This window comes from Oryza sativa, chromosome 8 (assembly GCF_034140825.1).
Source record: "Oryza sativa Japonica Group chromosome 8, ASM3414082v1".
Lineage (NCBI taxonomy): Eukaryota > Viridiplantae > Streptophyta > Magnoliopsida > Poales > Poaceae > Oryza > Oryza sativa.
In genome coordinates this window covers 10,254,334-10,277,881 of record NC_089042.1, presented here as the reverse complement: position 1 = coordinate 10,277,881, position 23,548 = coordinate 10,254,334, and the positions used below count along the sequence as shown (strand labels likewise).

Below are 23,548 nucleotides of genomic sequence, written 5' to 3'. Positions count from 1 at the left end.
TAGGAACCAAGAAACATAACAAAACACAGCACAGGCACAGCTTTCACCCCCCAACTCGTTAGCTGACGCCGGTCGCGGTGGAGAAATACTGACGGCGTCGCAGCCGCCGCTCACCCGCACCCCACGAGGCCGAGGCGGCGTGGTATGGCTCCTTCGCTTTCCAAACAACCCTATAAATATCTTGCAGAAGGTTCCAGAAGAAGGCCGTTGGATCATAGCGTCGTCAGCAAGCCACCTCCACCTCCACCTCCAAAACAATGGCGACCTCGGGTTCCTCCTCCTCCCCCTCCTCCCCGTCCTCCCCCAAGCGCCAGCGAGTGGCGCCGCCGCCGCCGCGGCGCACGGACATGCTGATGGCGCTCCCGCCGGACATCCTCGACGACCGCATCCTCGCGCTGCTCCCCTTCGACAAGCTGGTCCGCACCTCCTGTCTCTCCCGCGCGTGGCGCCGCCGCTGGGAGTCGGTCAGAAACCTCGAGATCGAGCTGCCCCGTGCCTACTCCGGCGGCGGCCGCGCCCTGTGGCGGTGCGCGCGGCCCGTCCGCTTCTTCAGCGCCCGCGTCGCCCGCCGCGACGTCTTCCGCGCCGCCCGCTGGCTCCGCGCCTTGGCGCGGAAGGGCGTCCAGGATCTAAGTCTGGAGTTCTCGTTAGCCGGTAAGCAGCGCCCCCTTCCCGGACCCGCCCTCTTCTCCTGCGCCGCACTCGTCCAACTCGACCTCGAGCAATGCGACATGCCGGCGGCGCCGCCGGGCTTTCTGGGCTTCCCCAACCTTGAGCGCCTCGACCTCGTGTATGTCACCCTCCCGTTCGCCGGTGCCGGCACGCAGCTCGAACACCTCATCGTCGCGGCGGAGAAACTCGCCGTGCTAAATTTGTCACCCGTGATCACCATCAACGGCGGCGGCGTGGACACGTGGGCCATCAGAGCGCCCAAACTCCGGAAGCTCTACATCACCATGGAGATGGGTGACGACAACGGCTGCCGAATACCAATGCCGCTCCCCATGCTGGAGGAGGTGACCATCTCATTCGATCGCCTCTTCGGAACCCAAGACTTCCTCGATGCTTTCCAGAATATTTCTACTGTCAATAAGCTCTTTTTCAAGAGTGATAAGGTACGACGTCAAACCATTTGAATACCTCGTTGGATCCCAATTTTCATTACATGCCTATCTTGCTTGCCTCATTGTCTGCTTGTGAATCCCATGTAGCATGTTCATCCACATTTATGAATTTTAGTTAGCTCATTTGGACAAATAATTTGCAGATTTGATTGGGAGTACTGCTGATCCATTTATGTCTGCTATATATGTGTCATCTTCTGCATTTTTGCTGAGTTTCAATCACTAAGACTGCAACTGCTATTGTAACTCAAGAGTCATTAACCTGAACTGATTATTTCCAGAACTTGTTAAGAGAGATATTCATCATGATCTGACTCAGGGTGATCTCTCTCCTAAAATTTGGTTGTGATAGTTGTTGGAGGATAATTCTTTTACTGCTTCTAGTTTCCCTTGATTCCTCAGATTAAAGCTGTTGGAATGATCAAACTTGTGTTTCGATCGATAGTAGTTTTTTTTTACTGAATTGGTCCTTGTGAGAAACTTAATTACAATTTGACTGAATTGTTCAATGTGAGACTAGGAGCTTGTACCGATGGTATGTCATGTTTAGTCAATTAAATAGCTATATAGTAGTTTACTCACGGAATGGGCCTAAACCATGTAATGGTTGATCGAAGGATGAAGGGTGTGGATTAAAGCAATGGCAAACTCTGCCTTTGGCCTCAAAGGCAGATGATGCGAACCTGTCATGTTTCGGCCTCAAAGAGATGTACTCTGATACAAACGCTAACTTTCCTAACAATATGGCTCTTATCTTTTCTCAAAAGGAAGCTTCAAGAACCTTTCTAACTACAAGATCATGGTGTCCTAATATTTGAATATTTGCTTAGGTTAGTAGGTCTATGTAAACTTGAATCATGGACATATGTCAGGCCTAACTATGTTCTTATGATTTTCAGTTCAACATTAATATGCTGGAGGGAATTACATGCAAGTTTGAGAATCTGAGGGAGGGCGGCCTGATCATAGATTTTGGCCAGCGCTCAAGTGTTCTATCGTTAGTTTCTTTACTGAAGTTTGCCCCGCACATTGAACACCTTTATATTAGGGTAATATTAGATTCACACCTTCAAGTGATATGTTACAGTTTAAAGGCATCTCTTGGTCAATTGTATTAATTGAAATTTCGGCCTTGTTTTGTAGACTGATCATTCCATATTGGACCCCGTGAGTTCTGAAGATGAGATGGATGAAGACTCCCTGAATTCTGAAGATGAGTTTGATGAAGACTCCCTGAATTCTCAAGATGAGATTGATGAAGACTCCCTGAATTCTGAGATAAGCAGCGACTTGCTTGCAAGCCTCAAATATGTGACCCTGATTAATATGAAGTACAACTCAAATCAAATGTGCTTTATGAAGCTTTTACTGTCCAAAGCGAGATCTCTTCAAACATTTGACGTCACTTTCGTCTACAGTTATGAAAGCAATGGACGCTATGGAAATGCATGCAGAGAATTAACGGAGTGCCAAAAGGCTTCACCCCAAGTTGTGTTGACAGCAAAAGTGACAACACACGGCATGTAAGACAGACATCCTGTCCTTGTTGATGTTGCCTTCGTATTATGGGAGAAATACTTCGGAACTTGCTACTGTTCAGATTCTAGATGAGGCTGTTCTTGGGCAACCAGCTGCTTGTTTTCCTTCTTGAGAAGGCAGAGAGTTGTACATAGAGAAGCTAGTCGATGGAGTATCAGGCTTGTTTGTGAAACACTACGATTACTCGAGATGTATACACTGATATAGCATGTGGCGGTATTATTGAATGACAGACTGATTTAGTATGATACTCAATCAAGGGAGCTGTGGATATGCAGGCTAGAAATTTCTCCCCTTTTACCTTATCACATGTTAACCTAGCTCTTAGAGTCTTATCAATGGATATATCTGTTGTCAATGTATTCTGATGCTAGATGCTAACAGGAGCACTTTTCATGTCGCTAACCGGAGTTTACAAATATGGTGAGCTTTTTTGAAATCGTGTGGCAACCGGCAACAGAGGACGTCTATGGGTTGATATATAGAAATCAAAAGGCTCAATAAAATTGAGCTCCCTCCTGTTTCTAATGTTAGGCCGTTGATTTTTCAACATATCATTTGTCTTATTTAAAATTTAGTGCAAAAATGTAAGACATGCTTAACACGTATTTAATGATTAAACAAATCACTATAAAATAAATGATATTTATGTAATTTTAAAAATAAGGTGAATGGTCGAACATCTAAAAAAGGTCAACATATCAAATATTAGAAAGCAAAGAGAGTAAGATTTAAGCATGTTTGGCACTGTTGTGTGCACTATTGGACTTTGAATTGGAGATTGTAGCATCACTGGACTCAGTTATGTGCTAGAATAAGAGTTACTGGAATTGAATTTTAAAATATTAGATTTTCGGATTATTTTTGAAAAATAGAAAAACCCTTTTGCAAAATTTGGTTTGCCGTTAGGATTTTTTTTATCTTTCAATGAATGATAAATATTTGAAAATAATTTTATTGGATTATTTGGGTCACTTGACTCCCTATATCATTTAACTTTGCTTGGCTAGAAAACCAACTATTCCTTCCGTCTTAAAATATAAACATTTTTAGCTATGAATATAGACAAAAGTTTATATGTTTTGGTACGGAGGTAGTATAATATAAATAAAACTTTTGTCCAGTTTATGTAAATCAAATGTCCTTGGGAAACATTCTTCTCCCAAGCAAAAGTGTAATTTTGAGAAAATATCTCGCTGAAAATTGAATGTTTGCTTAGGAGTGGGTATGTATGTGTTTTATACCGTGTTTCTAAGAAAAGGAAAGTGGAATCTTGAGCAACTTTTATATTGTTGTGTTGGTGCACCAGACCACAAGTCACGGCTAACACGTGCAACGACGCGGGTATACTTGAGTACTTTACTATATTATTATAAGTATGTATGTAGTTTTATTTGTTCAGTTAATTTAATTAGAATTAAAGGTGGTGGTTAATTCATTACTCCGTCTGTTTCAGGTTAGAAGACGTTTTGACTTTGGTCAAAGTCAAACTGTTTTAAGTTTTACTAAGTTTATATACAAATATAGTAATATTTATAATACTAAATTAGTTTCATCAAATCAATAATTGAATATATTTTCATAATAAAATTGTCTTGGGTTGAAAATGTTACTACTTTTTCCTATAAACTTGGTCAAACTTAAAGTAGTTTGATTTTGACCAAAGTCAAAACATCTTATAGCCTGAAAAGAGGAGTAGTAATCTTTTTCAATAAAATTCCAAAATTATTTGAAGGTGTTCCCATTTATAGCCGATTTATCAATAATATAAATAACTAGCTAAGGCCTTTAGCTGCTTGGGCTTTCAATAACTAAGATAAGCTATAGCAGGCTATAGCTGCAGCTAAGCCATTTAGCTGTTTTGCGAAAATTTGACATGAGTCACGACTTCACAGGATAAATAGGTCATCATAGCAAATAGTTCATCACATGATAATTGTACTGAATTTTATTGACATCACATTTCATCACAGGGGACATTATAAATACATATACTTCATAGTTCATAGATGAACATGAGTGCATGACACATGAGTTTTTGACATAAAAAGTTCATCAATCATCAGTTCATCATAGGAAGTTCTTGACAAGTCCACATAAACACTTAATAGTTCATCGATCATCAGTTCATCATAGGAACATGACTAACAGTCCATTACTTAACAAAACTACAAAACATCAAGTTCAGTAGACTTATCAGAAATTCAGAATAGTGCATTCTATTGATCAGTTAGAGGCAGTATGAGACAGAATCGGAGGATCGCATTGTAGCATCATCATCGCCATCTTCTGTATCTGATGATGAAGGTCCAGGCTGTGCTGAAATATCACGCATGAAAGACTGCATGCTCCTGATTTTCTTCTTCCTAGGGCGCATACGCCTCTTTCTTTTTCCTTAAGATTGTGCTTGTGGTATTGATTCTACTGTCGCAGCCTCCGGGCGCAACCGTCGCCTTTGGTCGCAGCCGCTGCCTCCGGGCGAGGCCGTAGCCGCAGCCGCCACCGCCGGGCGAAGCTGTAGCCGCCGCCTCCGTCTCTGAGCGCAGCCGCAACCATCTCCGTCGACGCTACAGGTCGCAGCAGCCGCCGTCACCTGTAGAGGAGAAGGAGAGGGAGTGAGGGACTGAGATCGAGGAAGAGAGACGATGTAGGGTTAGGGTTACAGCTTAACATGAGAAGTAGATGGGCCTTGGCCCGTAGCTAATTTCAGCCCAAAACCAAGGCTTAGCTGCAGCTAACTGAAGGCTAAATTACTGGCTATCTCCCGCTAAGTCCGGTTATTAGCGTCATATATTATGTAGCGGCAAAAGTGGCATTTGTTAGCTGCTGCCTTTTCTAGCATCTATCTCCAGCTATAGAGGCAGCTATAGCCGGAGATTTAAATCCTTACAATCTATAGTTTTCAGTTCGATACTTCATTTGCTCCAAAAGTATAAATACGCTTGCCAGATCTTGTGGCATCCTCGAGCTCGAGCTTAGTATCCGTTTGCTTGTCCTAAACACCCTAGAGGAAAGAGGCATTGATGGTGGCGCCGAGTTCATGCCTCGATTCTTGTGGCCGCGGGAGGGGAGAAGGAGAGGTGAGAGGATGTCGTCACCGTCGCCACTCTGCGTTGCCCCGTCCGGCCATTGCTCTACTCCGAGACAAGCTCGATGACACCGCGTCGGGGCTGCTCCGCCCAACACCGAGCTCGGCTTTCTCTGCCTTGCGGCTCTCAGCCAACGGCGGTGGTGGCACTCGTCGCCTCGCCGTAGCGAGGAAGTTGTGAGAAGCTAGTGGTGGCGGTGCTTGCCACTTAGGCGGGGAAGAGGGGAGAGGCCAGGCACTTGCGGTAGTGCTCGATACAGCCATGATGGGGATTCAGTGTATTTTCTAAGGTTGCTGGATACATAATTTTCTACCAAAGCATAAATAGAACTAATTGAATGACTAAAACACAAACAAGCAGAGGCTGAAATAAAATAGAAACTACAAATCCACGCCCGATCTCCTCCAAAATAATTGGGTGGTTAAATGTTTCAGTTGTCCACCGGTGAAATATTACGCTATATATAGTAAAGAAAAGACAGGTAAACACAGTAAAGACACACGTTAAAACATCACGTTAAAACATGTAACTATCGAACATGAAACATTGACGGATTATAAATGCGAACCCAATTGTTCAGGATTCAAAAATAAACTTTCTCCTGTGCTCAACAACCAAATAAATATCTTGGAATAGGTTCTAGAAGAAGGCCGTTGGGTCATATCGTCGTCAGCAAGCCACCGCCCGCACCGCCACCTCCACCTCCACCTCCACGCCAAAACAATGGCGACCTCGGGCTTCGCCTACTCGTCGCCCCCCAAGCGCCAGCGAGTAGCGGCCGAGGCGCCGCCTCCGCCGCCGCCGCCGGCGACGACGGGGACGCGCACGGACATGCTGATGGCGCTCCCGTCGGACATCCTCAACGACCGCATCCTCGTGCTGCTCCCCTTCGACAAGCTGGTCCGCACCTCCTGCCTCTCCCGCGCGTGGCGCCGCCGGTGGGAGTCCGTCGCCAACCTCCGCATCGAGTTCCCCGCCTCGGTCTCCTCCTCCCGCGCCCTGTGGCGGTGCGCGGCGCCCATCCGCGGCTTCCGCGCCCGCGTCGCCACGCGCAACGTCTACCGCGCCGCCCGCCCGCCATGGCGCGGAAGGGCGTCCAGGATCTCAGCCTGAAGTTCTCGTTTGACGATCTGCCGCACCTTCCCGGACCCGCCCTCTTCTCCTGCGCCGAACTCGTCAGCCTCCGCCTCGAGAAATGCGACATGCCGCCGGGCTTTCCGGGCTTCCCCAACCTCGAGCGCCTCTACCTCGTGGGTGTCACCCTCCCGTACGCCCGTGCCGGCACGCAGCTCGAACACCTCATCCTCGCGTCAGAGAACCTCGCCGTGCTCGAGTTGTCAAACCTGGGTACCATGGATGGCGCGGTCGTGGTGGACCCGTGGGCCATCAGAGCGCCCAACCTCCGGGAGCTCAGTGTCACCATGCCGATGGGTGTCGACTTCGGCTGCCGAATCACAGAGGCGCTCCCCAAGCTCGAGGATGCGTACATCTCATTCGATTGCGTCTTCGGAACCCAAGAATTCCTTGACGCTTTCCAAAATATTTCTACTGTCAATAAGCTCTGTTTCATGGTCGCTGAGGTACGTCAGAATAAGATCATTTGAATACCTCGTTGAATTCCAATCACCATTACATTGTCTTGAATCACATGTACATGCTCATCCACAGTTATGAATTTTTTTAGTTACATTATTTACTGCTGATCAATTTATGTCTTATTTTCTGCATTTCCTCTGAGTTTCAATCACTAACACTGCAACTGCTATACTAAGTTCATGAGTCATTTCCCTGAACTGATTATTTTCAGAACTTGTATAAAGATACATACGTCATCATGTTCTGAGGAGTGATCGATCTCTCTCCTAAAATTTGGTTGTGATAGTTGTCAGAGGACTATTCTTTTACTGCTAAGTTCCCTTAATTGGAAGAACAACTGGTATTTCTATGCTCAGATTAAGGCTGTTGGAATGACCTAACTTGTGTTTCGATTCGAAGTAATTTTTACTGCCCTTGCAAGCTTCACACTATTTAACTAAACTAGGAAGGTAGCCCGCGCATACGCGCGGGCATGCACCGTACGTAGGATAAATTTGAGAAACTTATAAAGGCGGTATACCAGCGAATTAATATCTGCAATGTTTTAAAATTATGTTTTTTCCCATGAATTTTCTTCGTTAGAATTGCATGACGAATTTAATTGTTATTTATAAAATTATCTATTGGAGATTAGGATTGGTATCTTACGGTATAAAAAATGGTACCTAAGACATATGACTCTTGAGGTTCCACAGGGAAAGAGAGAAAACTTAAGTTATAAAAGACATTACATATACAACCATATATAATTAATGGCTCTACCCATTTTTTAGAAAAAAAATGATAATTAATTTATTATTTGACGGCAAACATTGATTGGTCATAGCTATGGATAATTCCTCATAGGAAATTGTGATTCCATAGTGAAAGAGAAAAAACTTAAGTTATAAAAGACATTACATACACAAACCATATATAATTAATGGCTCTACTGATTTATATAGAAAAATTGGTAATTAATTTATTAAACATAATATATGACCCTCGAGTTTAGACCATTATTTGTAACCATTGGATATGTAGAAGATCTAACATATTGTGTAGAGTCCAACTAAGCAAATTATTCGTCTTCCCTCACCATGGATGGTAGACATGTTAATTCGTGTCTCCGGCAGCATGCTCACATCATCATACTTAGAAGAAAAAAAAGTGCCCTTCATGTATATACATGTAACTACCTCATGCCCCTCTTTTCATTAAAGAAAAAAAGTTCTATACCCATGCACGCACACCGGGATGCACCGGTTAGCCCTCCAATTTGTTCACTCCATGGACGGTATGTTCCTTTGTTCTAGTGATTAGATAATTTAATAAGTACAAATAAGTATTTGAAATCAATTTTTATTAGTAAAATATCCATAAGGACTGATCTGTAGACACCCTCTGTTCTTCTTCTTTTCTTGGTGTATTAGTTGGATTTAAGCAACGTGATATAGGTATTTTGGGATATAAGTTAATGTCCAACTTCCAAAGGATTAAGGTTTCCCAACCCTCAGCACCGAACACAGCATAAGATCGTACATTTATCCTTAAAAGAAGATCATATATTTTATCAGGGCATTGGAATTAAGTAAATAGCATCCACATATATGTCGAGAGATATAATTAAGTTGGTTGTGAGTCAATAGGTCCATTGATGCTATAATTAAGGTTAAGGTTAGCGGTTTATAAGTTATTTTGATTTTATTAAAAAACTAAGTTGGATATTTTGATTTGTAATGAGAACTTTTAGGATTTTTTGCGTATGGATGTGGGTCCAAAATATAATAATTTTATTAGCAATTAAATATGGTTGGTATAGATATTAAACTATTGATTTAATTAAAAAAACACAATGGAATTAAATATGGTTGGTATAGATATTAAACTATTGATTTAATTAAAAAAACACAATGGTTCAAACAGATCATAAATTGAATATATAATTTAAGATTTACAGCTATTGAAGATTCTTTATTTATTTATAAAACATACCAAGATCAATATGTATGAGATATATTATCTATACCTATATTTGCAAGTGTATGCAATCTTTGAAAGTATGATAAAATTAACTTACTAATATAGAAGATATTATATACCCTTAAGCCTTAACTTAATTACCATCGAAAAAAGGGAGGCGAGCAAGGAAAAAATCACACAGACTCTTATCATGCGTATGGATGGAAGCATGTATATGTGTTGGGCGGACTCGTACCGCCAGATTGATCTTAAGTTTTTTACTAAAGATAAATCTAATGGTATCTGATGGTAAAAAAAATATTAGGTCCATCAGATTAAATAAAACCAATGGTTAGATGTTCTCCTTTTTCCATAGATTTTCTAGGAATTAATTAGAGCGTTAGGTGTCATCTTTGCACTGTTTCTTGGAATCTCACGTGGCAGTTTAGGAGCTTTTTAGGATGTTTAATGGACTTTTATATAATAGATAGATATATCTACGTGGGTTTGTGAAATTTACTCCATAATATATATTTCCATTTTTAATATTTTGTTTTTATTTGGTTGCATTGCAAAGAAAAATAGTATATATTCAAAGTTAGGAAAGCGTTTTTCTTATATATAGATTTGATAGGTTCACCGGTTTAAACCATCTATATACCTAAATCTAATGGTTTTAATGTTTGTTTATATTTGGTTTTCATGCAAAGCACAATGTTCTATGGTAAAATTTAGGGAAGTGTTTCTTTTATATATAGATTAATGGGTTCACCGGTTTAAATAATCGTTAAAATATTTTTTTAGGGACAATGGTTAAAATAGTTGGTTCACTGATCGATTTAAGTGAAAAGCAAAGGTTAGATGTTTTATTATAATATTTTTTCATGTTAAAATTTTCATCTAGAAATAGGAAGAGAAGGATTGGAAGAGGGGAGAAAGCATGGCATTGTATTATGTACATACATACGTACTGAGGAGAGAAGGGGTGGGTTGTGGGATATTTTTTTTATAAAGATAAATATAATAGTTGAAAATAGTGAGTCTAGCAATTTATTAAACAAATAGCGGATCCACCGATTTATTAGAACGCCACGTAGCGGTTTAGAAACGTTTTGTAGGATGCCACATGGTAATTTAGGAGCGTTCGTAGGAAGTTTAATGAACTTTTAGTATATAATAGAAGATTTTTCTTTCTAACTAATAAAGCGTAAAAAATATGAGAAGGAAGAGTTAATCTAGGAAGAGGGTGGTGTAATAATAATAATAATACATGAGGTATATTATTATTATTTTCATATATAGTAGGTAGTTGTATATGAGATATAAGTACGTACGCTGGGTGGGGTTAGGTTTGGGTGGTTAACTTTTTCTATAAGATAAATTTAATGGTTGTAAATAATGGGTCCATCAAATATAATGAAATCAACGGTTATATATTGGAGTGGCATGTGGCGGCTTAAGAGCGTTTCTAGGATGCCACGTGGCGACTTAGGAGTGTTCATAGAAAGTTTTATGGACTTTTAGTTAATATACAGATCTAATAACGACGTAAAATAATGTGTCCATCGATTCTAGTGAAAACCAATGGTTGGACGTTTCTCTAATTTAAGAGTGGCACACAACGGTTAGAAACATTTATATGATATTTAATGGATTTTAACGCATTTGATGTCTATTTGTGGGGGTATTCTTTTCTATAAAGATAGGTTCAATTTTAATTAGGATTGGAAAAAGAAAAGAAAGGAACAAACGAAAAAAAAAGTACTAAACAGATGGAGCAGTACGTGCGTACTGCACAGAGGTGGTGGGGCCGGTGGGAGGTTTTTGGTTTTTAAAATAGATCTAACGATGTAAAATAATGGGTCCACCGATTTAAATGAAAATCGATGGTCAGATTTCTCTATTATATTAGAGTGCCACGTGGCAATATGAGAGCGTTTTGAGGGAGCCACGTGGCAGCTTGAGAGCGTTTATAGGGAGTTTAATGGACTTTTAGTATATAATAGATAGATAGATAATAGATTGGTCATTGCGAGCAACTTAATTACAATTTGACTGAATTGATGAATGTGAAACTAGTTAGCTTGTAGAGATGGTATGTCGTGTTTTGGCAGATGTGATTTAAACACATGTACTCTGATGCAAATGCCAACATTTATGACAATATGGCTTCTTAGGTTCTGAAAATGAAGGTCCAAGAAGAACCTTCGTAACTACAAGATCATGGTGTCCTAATATTTGCATATTTCTTTGGTTAGTGGCTCAATGTAAACTTGCGTCATGGACATATGTCAGGCCTAACAATGTTCTTATGACTTTCAGTTCAGCATTAATATGCTGGAGGGAATTACATGCAAGTTTGAGAATCTGAGGGAAGCCAGCCTGAACATAGATTTTGGCCAACTCTCAAGTGTTCTATCAATAGATTCTTTACTGAAGTTTGCTCCGCATATTGAGCACCTTGAAATTCAGGTAATGTTAGATTCACACCTTCAACTGCTATGTTCAATTTAAAGACATCTCTTGGTCAATTGAGTTAATTGAAACTTGGCCTTGTTTTGTAGACTCTTGATACAGAATTGGATAAAGAAAAGATTGATGAAGACTCCCTAAATTCAGAGATAAGCAGTGACTTGTTTGCAAGCCTCAAACATGTGTCCCTGACTGGTGCCAAGCACCGCGAAAATCAAATGTGCTTTATGAAGTTTTTACTGTCCAAAGCAGGCTCTCTTCAAACATTTGCTGTCACTTTTATGTTTGATGATGATGGAAAGAGCGAATGGTTTGAAAATAAATGCAAAGAGTTAATCGAGTGCCAAAAGGCTTCACCCCAACTTTTGTTGACAGCAAAAGTGACACAAGACGGATCGTAAGTTAGACATCCTGTCCTTTTTGATGCTGCCTTCGCATTATGGAAGAAATACTTCGGAACTTGCTACTGTTTAGATTCTAGATGAGGCTGTTCTTGTGCAACCAGCTGCTTGTTTTCCTTCTTGAGGAATTACAGAGTGTTGTACCTCTTGTCCTTGCCATGTCCACCTTTCTGTTATGGAAGCATAGCTTTTGAACTTTGATCTGTTACATTCTAGATGTGGCTGTTGTACATACAGCTGCTACTTTTCCTTCTGTTGGCAGAATGCATAGAATTTCACTGTATCAGTGGACGGTTTTTTGAGTTGAACACTATAATTTGGTGACAGGCTGACACTGATTTAGCATTTTGGTATTTTTGAATGACAGGCTGATTTAGCATGATGAAAGAGAGCTGTGAATATGCCTTGCTAGAAATGTTTGCGTCTCTTTTTTTCCTTGATCTTCAAATGCTGTCAATGTATCCTAGAGTTTTGAAGGATGTTGCAATTAATACTGGGTACTAGCAGGAGCACTTTTCACGTTTGACGATTTGGTTCAAAATATATACTCGCTCCGTTTCTAAATATTTGACACCGTTGACTTTTTAGCACGTTTGATATTTTCATCTTATTCAAAAACTTTTGTAAAATATGTAAAACTATATGTATACATATAAGTATATTTAACAATGAATCAAATGATAGGAAAAAAAATTAATAATTACTTAAATTTTTTTTGCATAAGACGAACGGTCAAACATATTTAAAAAAATCAACGGCATCAAATATTTAGAAACGGAACGAGTATAAAACAGCATTTGAAGTGACATAACTGAATGTTGTCGACAATCAGGGTTCAAAATTTTCTGAGGTTTTTCTGAAAATCGTGTTGCAACAGATGCCAGGGTGCTATTTTAGATCAGCTTACGGGGCACCTCAAGGTTCAGATTCTTATGTATGAATCAAAAGGCTTCGTTCAAATGATTTGTGCACGGTTGGCACCAATGTATATTTGATCGGAGACTGTATTAGCATTTGAAGTGGTAAGGGGTGTGTTATTTTAAGCCCGAGGTCCCGTCTTCAATCCCCAACGCGATATCATTTTTTTTAAAATATATTGTCTCTCTCTCCAAATCTTCTTTTTTTTAAGCTCAAGCTGAATCATGTTTTTTTTGGGTGGTTGGGCAGCGTGGCCTAAACTAATCATGTGCGGGGTATAAACTGATTTAGTAATTTAGTGTTATAAGTGTCGTTATATGTTTATGTAAACTTGATCAAATTTTCAACAATTTTGACTTAAGAAAAGACAAAATGACTTGTAATATTAAGGGAAGGGAGTAAATTGGCATTTCGTCACCCATGAAGGGATCTTTTGGAATATAGAGATTCTACGTGATTCTCACGAATTTGACTTTCAAACCCACGCAAAAAATTAGTTATACACCTAGACACCTCGTAGTATATATGCTATGGGAATTCTGTCCTGATTTCCAATCGATAATGGACCTGTTCGGCTGGCTGGTACAGCCACTGTATGCAGCCGTTGCTGCTGCAACTGTAGACTCAACTTACTGTTTGTGTTGGCTGCACAATACAAAAAATGAATGGGTCAGATGTTGAATCTACCGGTGACGTAGCAGCCCACATAGTGAAATTCAGCCCATTTATCCCGCGGTCCAAAGCTTCCAGAAGAAGGTGGCCACTGTCGCGTAGCGTCCTCACTCCTCAGGAAGCCATCGCCACCACGCGAGGTGTTAAATATGTGATCCGAATTTTGGGCCCACAATATATTCGGATTAGTTTCCTAGTAAGACTTCATGTATATCCTATTAGGTGTCTTTCTATTATCCTCTATATATACTCTTGTAAGCCGTACGGGAAGGGGTGACGTTCCCATTGTTATTTCCCTATGTTTGTAATCATTTACTCTACAGTGATCATTGCCGGTCAGCGCCCGTGGTTTTTTTCCGCAAGGGTTTTCCACGTAAAATTCGTGTCTCCGTTATACATCTATTTTCATAACAAGTGGTATCAGAGCATTGGAGATCAATCTACACCACACCGCCGCCGCCGCCTGTTTCGCTTTCGTCGTCGCCGAATCAATCTGTTCGGTGCAGTACCCCGTCGAGTCCGAGTCGCGCCGTCCTCACACACCCGCGCGAGAAAAGCAGAAGCTGCAGCAACCGCACAGCCGTGAGGAGGAAAAAGGGCCGGCCTACTGCAACTGTAGGGCACGCGACCCGAGGAAGTCAGGGACTACATCGTTCCTGTTGAGAAGGAATTTCTTGGCGATTTTTTTTTGCTAAGCGCACCAAAGCTTGTGTACCAGGAAATCTACATACTTCGCTTTGTGCACACAGGAAGTGCACACAGGAAGTGCACCCAGGTTTCGCGTTTTTGCTAGGTTTACCCTAATTTCTTTCTAGCAAATTTCAGGATTAATTCCCATGGCGAGTTTGAAGTATGATCTACCGCTCCTGGATCGAGACACAAGATTCTCACTTTGGCAAGTGAAGATGCGAGCCGTTCTTGCACAACAAGACCTCGATGATGCGCTTTCTGGATTTGACAAGAGGACACAGGATTGGTCCAACGATGAGAAGAAAAGGGATCGTAAGGCTATGTCATATATTCATCTTCATCTATCTAACAATATTTTGCAGGAGGTGCTTAAGGAGGAGACAGCCGCTGGGCTGTGGTTGAAGCTGGAACAGATATGCATGACTAAGGATCTGACCAGTAAGATGCACCTGAAGCAAAAATTATTTTTGCACAAGTTACAAGATGATGGGTCTATGATGGACTATCTCTCCGCTTTCAAAGAAATTGTTGTTGACCTTGAGTCTATGAGGTAAAGTATGATGAAGAGGATTTAGGCCTTATTCTATTGTGTTCATTGCCTAGCTCATATGCAAACTTCAGGGATACTATTCTTTATAGCCGTGATACTCTAACTTTGAAAGAAGTTTATGATGCTCTGCATGCCAAAGAAAAGATGAAGAAGATGGTACCCTCTGAAGGTTCAAATTCACAAGCAGAAGGCTTGGTTGTTCGGGGCATGCAACAGGAGAAGAACACAAAGAACCAATCAAGAGATAAAAGCTCAAGTAGCTACCGTGGGAGATCAAAATCCAGAGACAGGTATAAGTCATGCAAATACTGCAAGAGAGATGGACATGATATCTCTGAGTGTTGGAAGCTGCAGGACAAAGACAAGAGAACCGGAAAATATGTACCAAAAGGTAAGAAAGAAGAGGAAGGTAAAGCCGCAGTTGTTACTGATGAGAAGTCTGATGTAGAATTACTTGTTGCTTATGCTGGTTGTGCACAAACTAGTGACCAGTGGATTCTTGATACTGCATGCACCTATCACATGTGCCCGAATAGGGATTGGTTTGCCACTTATGAAGTTGTTCAAGGTGGTACTGTTTTGATGGGTGATGATACACCATGTGAGGTTGCAGGTATTGGAACAGTTCAGATCAAGATGTTTGATGGCTGTATCAGAACATTGTCAGATGTGCGACATATTCCAAATTTGAAGAGAAGTCTCATCTCTTTATGTACTCTTGATTGCAAAGGGTACAAATATTCCGGTGGAGACGGAATTTTGAAGGTAATTAAAGGCTCTCTTGTTGTGATGAAAGCTGATATTAAATCTGCCAACCTGTACCATCTGCGAGGTACAACTATATTAGGTAATGTTGCTACAGTTTCTGATTCATTATCTAATTCCGATGCTACTAATCTTTGGCATATGCGTCTTGGGCATATGAGTGAAATTGGTTTGGCAAAATTGAGCAAGCGAGGATTGCTAGATGGACAAAGCATCAGGAAGCTCAAATTTTGTGAGCATTGCATCTTTGGCAAGCATAAGAGGGTGAAGTTCAATACATCTACACATACTACTGAAGGTATTCTTGATTATGTGCATTCTGATTTATGGGGGCCTGCTCGTAAGACATCTTTTAGAGGTGCTCGTTACATGATGACTATCGTTGATGATTATTCGTGAAAAGTTTGGCCTTATTTCTTGAAGCACAAATATCAAGCTTTTAATGTGTTTAAAGAGTGGAAAACTATGGTTGAAAGACAAACTGAAAGGAAGGTGAAAATCCTCCGTACTGACAATGGGATGGAGTTCTGTTCTAAGATATTTAAATCATATTGCAAGTCTGAAGGCATTGTGCGTCACTACACCGTTCCTCACACACCTCAACAAAAACGGCGTAGCTGAGCGTATGAACAGGACAATTATATCAAAGGCCCGTTGTATGTTGTCTAATGCAGGTTTGCCTAAATAGTTTTGGGCGGAAGCCGTTTCCACTGCTTGTTATCAATCGATCACCCAGTTATGCCATTGATAAGAAGACTCCAATTGAGGTATGGTCTGGTTCCCCAGCAAATTATTCAGACTTAAAAGTATTTGGTTGTACTGCTTATGCTCATGTTGATAATGGTAAATTGGAGCCTAGAGCTATTAAGTGCATTTTTCTTGGTTATCCGTCTGGTGTGAAAGGCTATCAGTTATGGTGTCCTGAAACCAAAAAGGTTGTGATTAGTAGAAATGTTGTCTTCCATGAATCAGTTATGTTACATGACAAACCTTCTACTAATGTTCCTGTTGAGAATCATGAGAAAGCAAGTGTGCAGGTGGAGCACTTGATCAGTTCAGGGCATGCACCAGAAAAAGAAGATGTTGCTATTAACCAAGATGCACCTGTTATTGAAGATTCAGATTCTTCTATTGTTCAGCAGTCTCCAAAACATTCTATTGCAAAAGATAAGCCCAAAAGAAATATTAAACCTCCTCGAAGATATATTGAAGAAGCGAACATAGTTGCTTATGCTTTGAGTGTGACAGAAGAAATTGAAGGTAATGCCGAACCTTCTACATATTCTGAGGCTATTGTTTCTGATGATTGCAATACATGGATAACTGCTATGCATGATGAAATGGAATCACTTGAAAAGAATTATACTTGGGAATTGGTGAAGTTGCCAAAGGAGAAGAAACCTATCCGTTGCAAGTGGATCTTCAAAAGAAAGGAAGGTATGTCTCCAAGTGATGAGGCAAGATACAAAGCAAGGCTAGTTGCTAAAGGTTATAGCCAGATTCCAGGTATTGATTTCAATGATGTCTTTTCCCCTGTTGTGAAGCATAGTTCAATTCGCACTTTACTTAGTATTGTTGCAATGCATGATTATGAACTAGAGCAAATAGATGTTAAGACTGCATTTTTACATGGGGAGTTAGAAGAGGACATTTGTATGGAGCAACCTGAAGGTTTTGTTGTTCCTGGAAAAGAGAACCTAGTCTGTAGGTTGAAGAAATCTCTTTATGGGTTGAAGCAGTCACCTAGACAGTGGTATAAGAGATTTGACTCTTTCATGCTTTCTCAGAAGTTTAGAAGATCCAATTATGATGGCTGTGTTTATCTCAAAGTTGTTGATGGTCCAACTATATATTTGCTTCTTTATGTCGATGATATGTTGATTGCTGTAAAAGATAAATCAGAGATAGCAAAGTTGAAGGCACAATTGAGTAGTGAATTTGAGATGAAGGATTTGGGTGCAGCGAAGAAAATTCTCGTTATGGAAATTACTAGAGAAAGACATTCTGGCAAGTTATATCTTAGTCAGAAAGGTTATATTGAAAAAGTTCTTCATCGTTTCAATATGCATGATGCAAAACCAGTGAGTATTCCTTTAGCTGCACATTTCAGATTATCTTCAGATTTATGTCCACAGTCAGATTATGATATTGAGTACATGTCTAGAGTTCCTTATTCAAGTGCAGTTGGTTCACTTATGTATGCCATGGTATGTTCTCGTCCTGACTTATCACATGCATTAAGTGATGTCAGTAGATACATGGCTAATCCTGGCAAAGAGCATTGTAAAGCTGTTCAATAGATTTTCAGATACCTACGTGGTACATCTAGTGCTTGTTTGCAGTTTGGGAGATCTAAAGATGGACTTGTTGGTTATGTGGATTCAGATTTTGCTGGAGATTTGGATAGGAGAAGATCGCTCACAGGTTATGTTTTCACTATTGGAGGATGTGCTGTTAGTTGGAAGGCAAGTTTGCAAGCAACTGTTGCCTTGTCTACTACTGAAGCAGAGTATATGGCTATTTCTGAAGCTTGTAAAGAAGCTATTTGGCTTAGAGGTTTGTACACTGAGCTTTGTGGAGTTACGTCTTGCATTAATATATTTTGTGATAGTCAAGGTGCAATATGCCTTACAAAGGATCAAATGTTCCATGAGAGAACAAAGCACATTGATGTGAGATATCACTTTATTCGAGGTGTGATTGCTGAAGGTGATGTCAAGGTATGCAAGATAAGTATGATGACAAAGCCAGTTCCTGCTACTAAGTTTAAGCTTTGCTCAAGCTTGGTGGGTGTGACAGCATAGTCCTAGAGACTATTTGGCGCGCGGTGATTTTACCTACATGAGGTATTTTTTGGTGATTGATGTTTTTATGCTACAAGAGGAAATTCGTCTCAAGGTGGAGATTGTTAAATATGTGATCCGAATTTTGGGCCCACAATATATTCGGATTAGTTTTCTAGTCATGTCTATCCTATTAGGTGTCTTTCTATTATCCTCTATATATACTCTTGTAAGCTGTACGGGAAGGGTTGACGTTCTCATTGTTATTCCCCTACGTTTGTAATCATCTACTCTATAGTGATCATTGCCGGTCGGCGCCCATAGTTTTTTTCCGCAAGGGTTTTCTACGTAAAATTCGTTTCTCCGTTGTGCATCTATTTTCATAACACGAGGCGAAGAAGCAACGGCGAATCCGAACCGCCGGAATATGGCGGCGGCGGCGAGGGAGGACGAGCTGATGTCGCTCCCCACGGACGTCCTCGACATCATCCTCGCGCGGATCCCCTTCGACCTGCTGGTCCGCACGTGCTGCCTCTCCCACGCGTGGCGGCGCCGGTGGGAGTCCGTGCGCTACCTCGACATCCGCCTCGGCTGGGGCTGCCGCGGCGCGCCCTCCGCCCGCGACCTGTGGCGGTGCGCGGCGCCCGTCGTCGGCTTCCGCGCCTGCGTCCACGCCCGCCACTTCCACCACCTGCCCACCTGGTTCCCCGCCCTGGCGAGCAAGGGCGTCCGGGAGCTCGCCATCGAGTGCGACGGGGTGCGCCGCGGCCACCCCGACACCCCGCCGTACTGGGTCATCGACCAGGGCCTCTTCTCCTGCGCCGCGCTCGCCGTCCTCCACCTCGAGGACTGCGACATGCCGCTCGCGCCCCCGGGGTTCCGGGGATTCCCCAGCCTCGTCTCGCTCACCCTCCGCGGCGTCACCCTCCCGGCCGAGGGCGGCGGCGCGCGGGTCGAACACCTGGTCGCCGCGGCGCCGCTCCTCGCCGAGCTCAGGCTGGACGACGTGGACGTGGAGGAATTGGAGGACCCCACGCCTCCGTTGTACAAGTGGGCCGTTCGGGCGCCTCGCCTCCGGGTCCTAAAGATGGCTACGCGCTTGGACATCGGCTGCCGGATCCCGGAGGAGCCCCCATTGCTGGAGGAGGCGTACATCGACATTGGTAACAGCTTCATGAGTTTCCACGAAATTTTCCGAGGGATTATTACTGTCAGGAAGCTTTGGTTCAACATTCACGAGGTAATTACTTAATATTGCAGCACGTTATATTTCCTTGCAACGATTGGCAGTGAGTTCTTGTTACAGTCACAACGCATGAATTTTAAATTACAGTACATTATTGAACTGTAATTCCTTACTTAATATATGCAAATAATTTGCAGTAAAGCGTGTGCAAAGTTTAACAAGTAGGCTTTATCAGGATTATATGGATCGGTCTCTTTCCTCCATATGTAATCATCAGCTATCGCCCTTAACCTGATTGTTTTTTAGTGCTTGCTGTGAACTGTTATTGTGTTGTATTGTTTTCACCTGATGCTGATTAGTGATTAACAAGTAGGCTTGATCAGGATTATATGGATCGGTCTCTTTCCTCCATATGTAATCATCTGCTTTTGCCCTTAACCGGATTTTTTTTTAGTGCTTGCTGTCAACTGTTATTATGTTGTATTGTTTTCACCTGATGCTGATTAGTGATTAGCATCATAGCAATTTATGGCACCCAAAAATGGCCAATCATTGTCTCTTAGGGAGAATCCTTCCAAACCATAGTCATCGGCATGTAAACTCGTGATCACGCCGTTTCATAGTCGGGTATTATAAGCTTTTAACTTTTTAAGCACCCCAAGTTATATTTCATTTGCTTTAAAGTGATTTGTCAGTCACCTCCATAAGGTCAGCCACAATAATGCTCTCAATATACAGTATTCTGCAGAAGTGGTTGACAAATTACAAATACATCCATTAGGTGCCTTCTCTAGTTCTCCTTAGTCAGGTTCTCTAATATTAGTGTTGTGACATCATTGTTGTCAGCAGACAATCTCGCCTTAATTAGAAGAGCCATTGGCGTTTTCCTTCCCAGCTTTAGACCATCCTGTATCTAACTTGCATTCCGAATGAGAGAGCTCTGACTCTTGACTTCCTTGGGTGGCTTCTGGCCTATATAAGTATGTAAAGCTGAAATGTAAGTATGTAACACAAGAGATAAGATTCTGACTCCACGTTACAAGCACCTGACAAATTGTGCTGTAGCTTTTCGATGGATAAGGCGTGCTGACTTGCTTAGTCCATGCTGCACTATCTATTTTATCTTGCAAGATTCGAGATGGATCCATACTTGAACTATCATGTTATGTTTAGCATTGCATCATTGCCTGGAGAATTGGGCAGTGATTTGAGATTGTAGGAAAGAACTCAACTGTTTAACTGGATTTAACTGTTACATGTACTCTAGTTTTATCCAGTACGATGAGACTGCCCTTTGCTCACCAAAATAGTTGTGACCTTGATGCTTAAATTAATTGAACCAAACGATTCAGTTTCTTTGATGGATTTGGACTGGGGCCCTGGGGCTTTGCCTTCTGTTCTGGATAAGTACTAGGAACATTTGGTAACATTCAGTCATAGTAGGGATTGCATGTGCTCTCTACCAAAAATCATGCATTCAGGTGCAAATGCACACTAAAAAAATCACTATTAGGTTCTCAAGAACTTTTTTACTTACAGGATTGACAAACCCAGATGTTTACATTAGTTTATCATCTCAACATAAATTTGCATTGCAGATCATATGTCAGTCTAACTATGTTCAACTGATTTTCAGTTTAACGAATATCCACTGGAGGGGATTTCGTGTAAATTTGATAATCTGAGGGAGGTACACGTGACCACAAATTTTGGCCAACAACCGAGCACTATGTCACTATTTTCCTTACTGAGATGTGCTCCGTACATTGAAGACCTAAGTATTGAGGTAATATTGGATACTCCCCTTGGACTTTTATGTCACAATTTCAACACTTTTCTCAGTTGGTACTTTTGGTCTTTTTGTAGGCTGAAGATATTTCATTTTCGCATAGAGACGATCCTTATGAAATTGAAGAAGATGACTTTATAAGTTCAGGGATAAACGAGAACTCGTTTTCTAGCCTCAAATATGTGTCTCTGAGTGGTATCACGTACTCGTCAAATCAGCTGCGCTTTATGAAGTTTTTACTCTCCAAAACAGAATCACTTCAATCCTTTGCTGTTACTTTTCTATATAGTAAATCAAACAAAGAGTATGTGAAAGCATGCAGGGTACTAAGAGCCTTTAGAAGGGCATCCGCATCACCCCAAGCTAGGTTCGAGGTAAGGCTTTGGGACAAACCAACCCCAAGACCGTCATTCTTTTCATGTCTGCCTCCGTAATGTGGAAGGATGATGTTCAAACTTGCAGCTGTTCAGAGTCTAGATCTATGTGGCTGTCGTTGTACAAACATCTTAGAAATCCTTCTTGAGGCAGAGTGAATGACTACGAAGTTGTTCTGAGATGAAGTATCCCACAAAAGATGGTACCAATATTGTCTCCATGGAACGCTATGATTAGGGTACTGTCTGATTTATCATTATTTTTAAAATGCATCATGATTCTCATTGAGGCTACTGCAGTCAAAGATGTTGTCAACATGCCTGGCTATTATTTTCTGCTTTTTCCGTTGATCACTAAGTTTCTAATTATTTCTTGAGCTCAAAGAGGAAGTTCAATATATATCTTATCATGTTTAAACTTTTGATTTTAAATGAATTGATGAAGTCAATTTTACCCCCTTAAATATTTAAGTTGTAAATGTTTAAACTATTTTCTAGAGCACTTAACCCCTTTAAAATTTATGTACCTTAGCCCCTTAACTGTTAAATGCAGTACTTTACTCCTGCTGACATTTTTCCATTTTGTTTATGTTTGTCCAAATAATTTTTTATTGAAACCTTTATAGGTGTAAATCACCGTGACAGCTAATACACGCGCCTTTTTCTCTCTTTTTTTCACAAGCTACCGCGCGCCGTTTCTTTACGTCCGCATTTTTTCCATTTCTTTTTTTTTCACAAGCTACCGCGCGCCGTTTCTTTACGTACGCATTTTTTCCATTTCTTTTTGCCATATTTTTCGCGTTTTTTTATTTGAGAAGTTGAATCTTTCATCTTCAATTTTATTTGAAAGTTTTGAATTTGAGTTGAAATTTTTAAGATTTGAGTTGAATTGTTGAATTTTGAGATGAAAGTTTTCAAATTTGAGTTAAATGTTTTAAATTTTCAGATGAAAGTTTTTAAATCTAAGTTGAAAGTTTTCAAATATCTGGTTAAAAGTTTTTAAATCCGAGTTGAATATTTTCAAATCTCGAGTTGAAAATTTTCAAATTTGAGTAAAAAGTTTTCAAACCTGGGTTGAAAGTTTTTAAATCTGGAGTGAAAGATTTTAAATCTGGGTTGAAAGTTTCAAATCTGAATTGAAAGTTTTTCAAATCTGAGTTAAAAATTCTATTTATGTATTATTTTTCTAAAAACTAATACTAACCATTATCATTAACGCTAATGAATGTCATCAACGCTAATTAGCGTTATTAGCGGAGAGGCCGAGAGAGGGCGCGTGCGCAGCTGCGCCAGTTAGCCTGATAGCGCGCGCACCCATTAGGAATCCATGTAAATCACATCATACGTTATGCCCAAAGTAGGGCCATGTTTGGATCCTAGGCATTTGAATTGTTGGAGTTAGGCCCTGTTTAGTTCCCAAACAAAAACTTTTTACCTTGTCACATCGAATGTTTGGCCACATGTATGTAGTATTAAATATAGACAAAAAAAAAAACTAACAAAAACTTTTTACCTTGTCACATCGAATGTTTGGCCACATGTATGCAGTATTAAATATAGACAAAAAAAAAACTAACTACACAGATAGCGTGTAAAATTGTGAGACAAATCTTTTAAGCCTAATTGCACCATAATTTGATAATATGGTGCTACAGTAAA

At 40.9% G+C, this 23,548-nt stretch overlaps 3 protein-coding genes across 4 annotated transcripts; all 3 read left to right on the top strand.

The window, feature by feature from the left end:
• The first annotated feature begins 206 nt into the window (after window positions 1–206).
• LOC4345126 (F-box/LRR-repeat protein At1g06630) lies at window positions 207–3,036 on the top strand. Of its 2 annotated transcripts, XM_015793944.3 has the most exons (3): window positions 207–1,115; window positions 2,024–2,173; window positions 2,268–3,036. In XM_015793944.3, the coding sequence occupies exons 1-3, from the start codon at window positions 258–260 to the stop codon at window positions 2,649–2,651; spliced, it is 1,392 nt and encodes a 463-aa protein (XP_015649430.1). In that variant the 5' UTR covers window positions 207–257; the 3' UTR covers window positions 2,652–3,036. The 2 variants fall into 2 exon arrangements, with proteins under 2 accessions (XP_015649430.1, XP_066159419.1); XM_066303322.1 differs by lacking the exon at window positions 2,024–2,173.
• Window positions 3,037–6,375: 3,339 nt separating this feature from the next.
• On the top strand, window positions 6,376–12,357 carry LOC107277750 (F-box/FBD/LRR-repeat protein At1g13570). Its single transcript, XM_015794166.3, is given in 4 exon segments — window positions 6,376–6,824; window positions 6,827–7,332; window positions 11,612–11,761; window positions 11,854–12,357. Coding segments are annotated over 4 exon segments (1,314 nt in total). The 5' UTR covers window positions 6,376–6,475; the 3' UTR covers window positions 12,163–12,357.
• A 6,591-nt stretch (window positions 12,358–18,948) lies between these two features.
• LOC9270716 (F-box/FBD/LRR-repeat protein At1g13570) lies at window positions 18,949–22,183 on the top strand. Its single transcript, XM_015793240.3, has 3 exons — window positions 18,949–19,780; window positions 21,363–21,512; window positions 21,593–22,183. Exons 1-3 carry the CDS (start codon window positions 18,968–18,970, stop codon window positions 21,947–21,949), a joined length of 1,320 nt encoding a protein of 439 aa, XP_015648726.1. The 5' UTR covers window positions 18,949–18,967; the 3' UTR covers window positions 21,950–22,183.
• Window positions 22,184–23,548: the final 1,365 nt, after the last annotated feature.

What these genes read in the sequence shown, in the direction of transcription:
- LOC9270716 (XM_015793240.3), top strand. Translation starts at nt 18,968, where the DNA reads ATGGCGGCGGCGGCGAGGGAGGACGAGCTGATGTCGCTCCCCACGGAC. An exon ending in TTTGGTTCAACATTCACGAG is followed by an intron (nt 19,781 to 21,362) that starts GTAATTACTTAA and finishes ACTGATTTTCAG; the next exon opens with TTTAACGAATATCCACTGGA. An exon ending in TTGAAGACCTAAGTATTGAG is followed by an intron (nt 21,513 to 21,592) that starts GTAATATTGGAT and finishes GTCTTTTTGTAG; the next exon opens with GCTGAAGATATTTCATTTTC.
- LOC4345126 (XM_015793944.3), top strand. Translation starts at nt 258, where the DNA reads ATGGCGACCTCGGGTTCCTCCTCCTCCCCCTCCTCCCCGTCCTCCCCC. An exon ending in TCTTTTTCAAGAGTGATAAG is followed by an intron (nt 1,116 to 2,023) that starts GTACGACGTCAA and finishes TATGATTTTCAG; the next exon opens with TTCAACATTAATATGCTGGA. An exon ending in TTGAACACCTTTATATTAGG is followed by an intron (nt 2,174 to 2,267) that starts GTAATATTAGAT and finishes CTTGTTTTGTAG; the next exon opens with ACTGATCATTCCATATTGGA.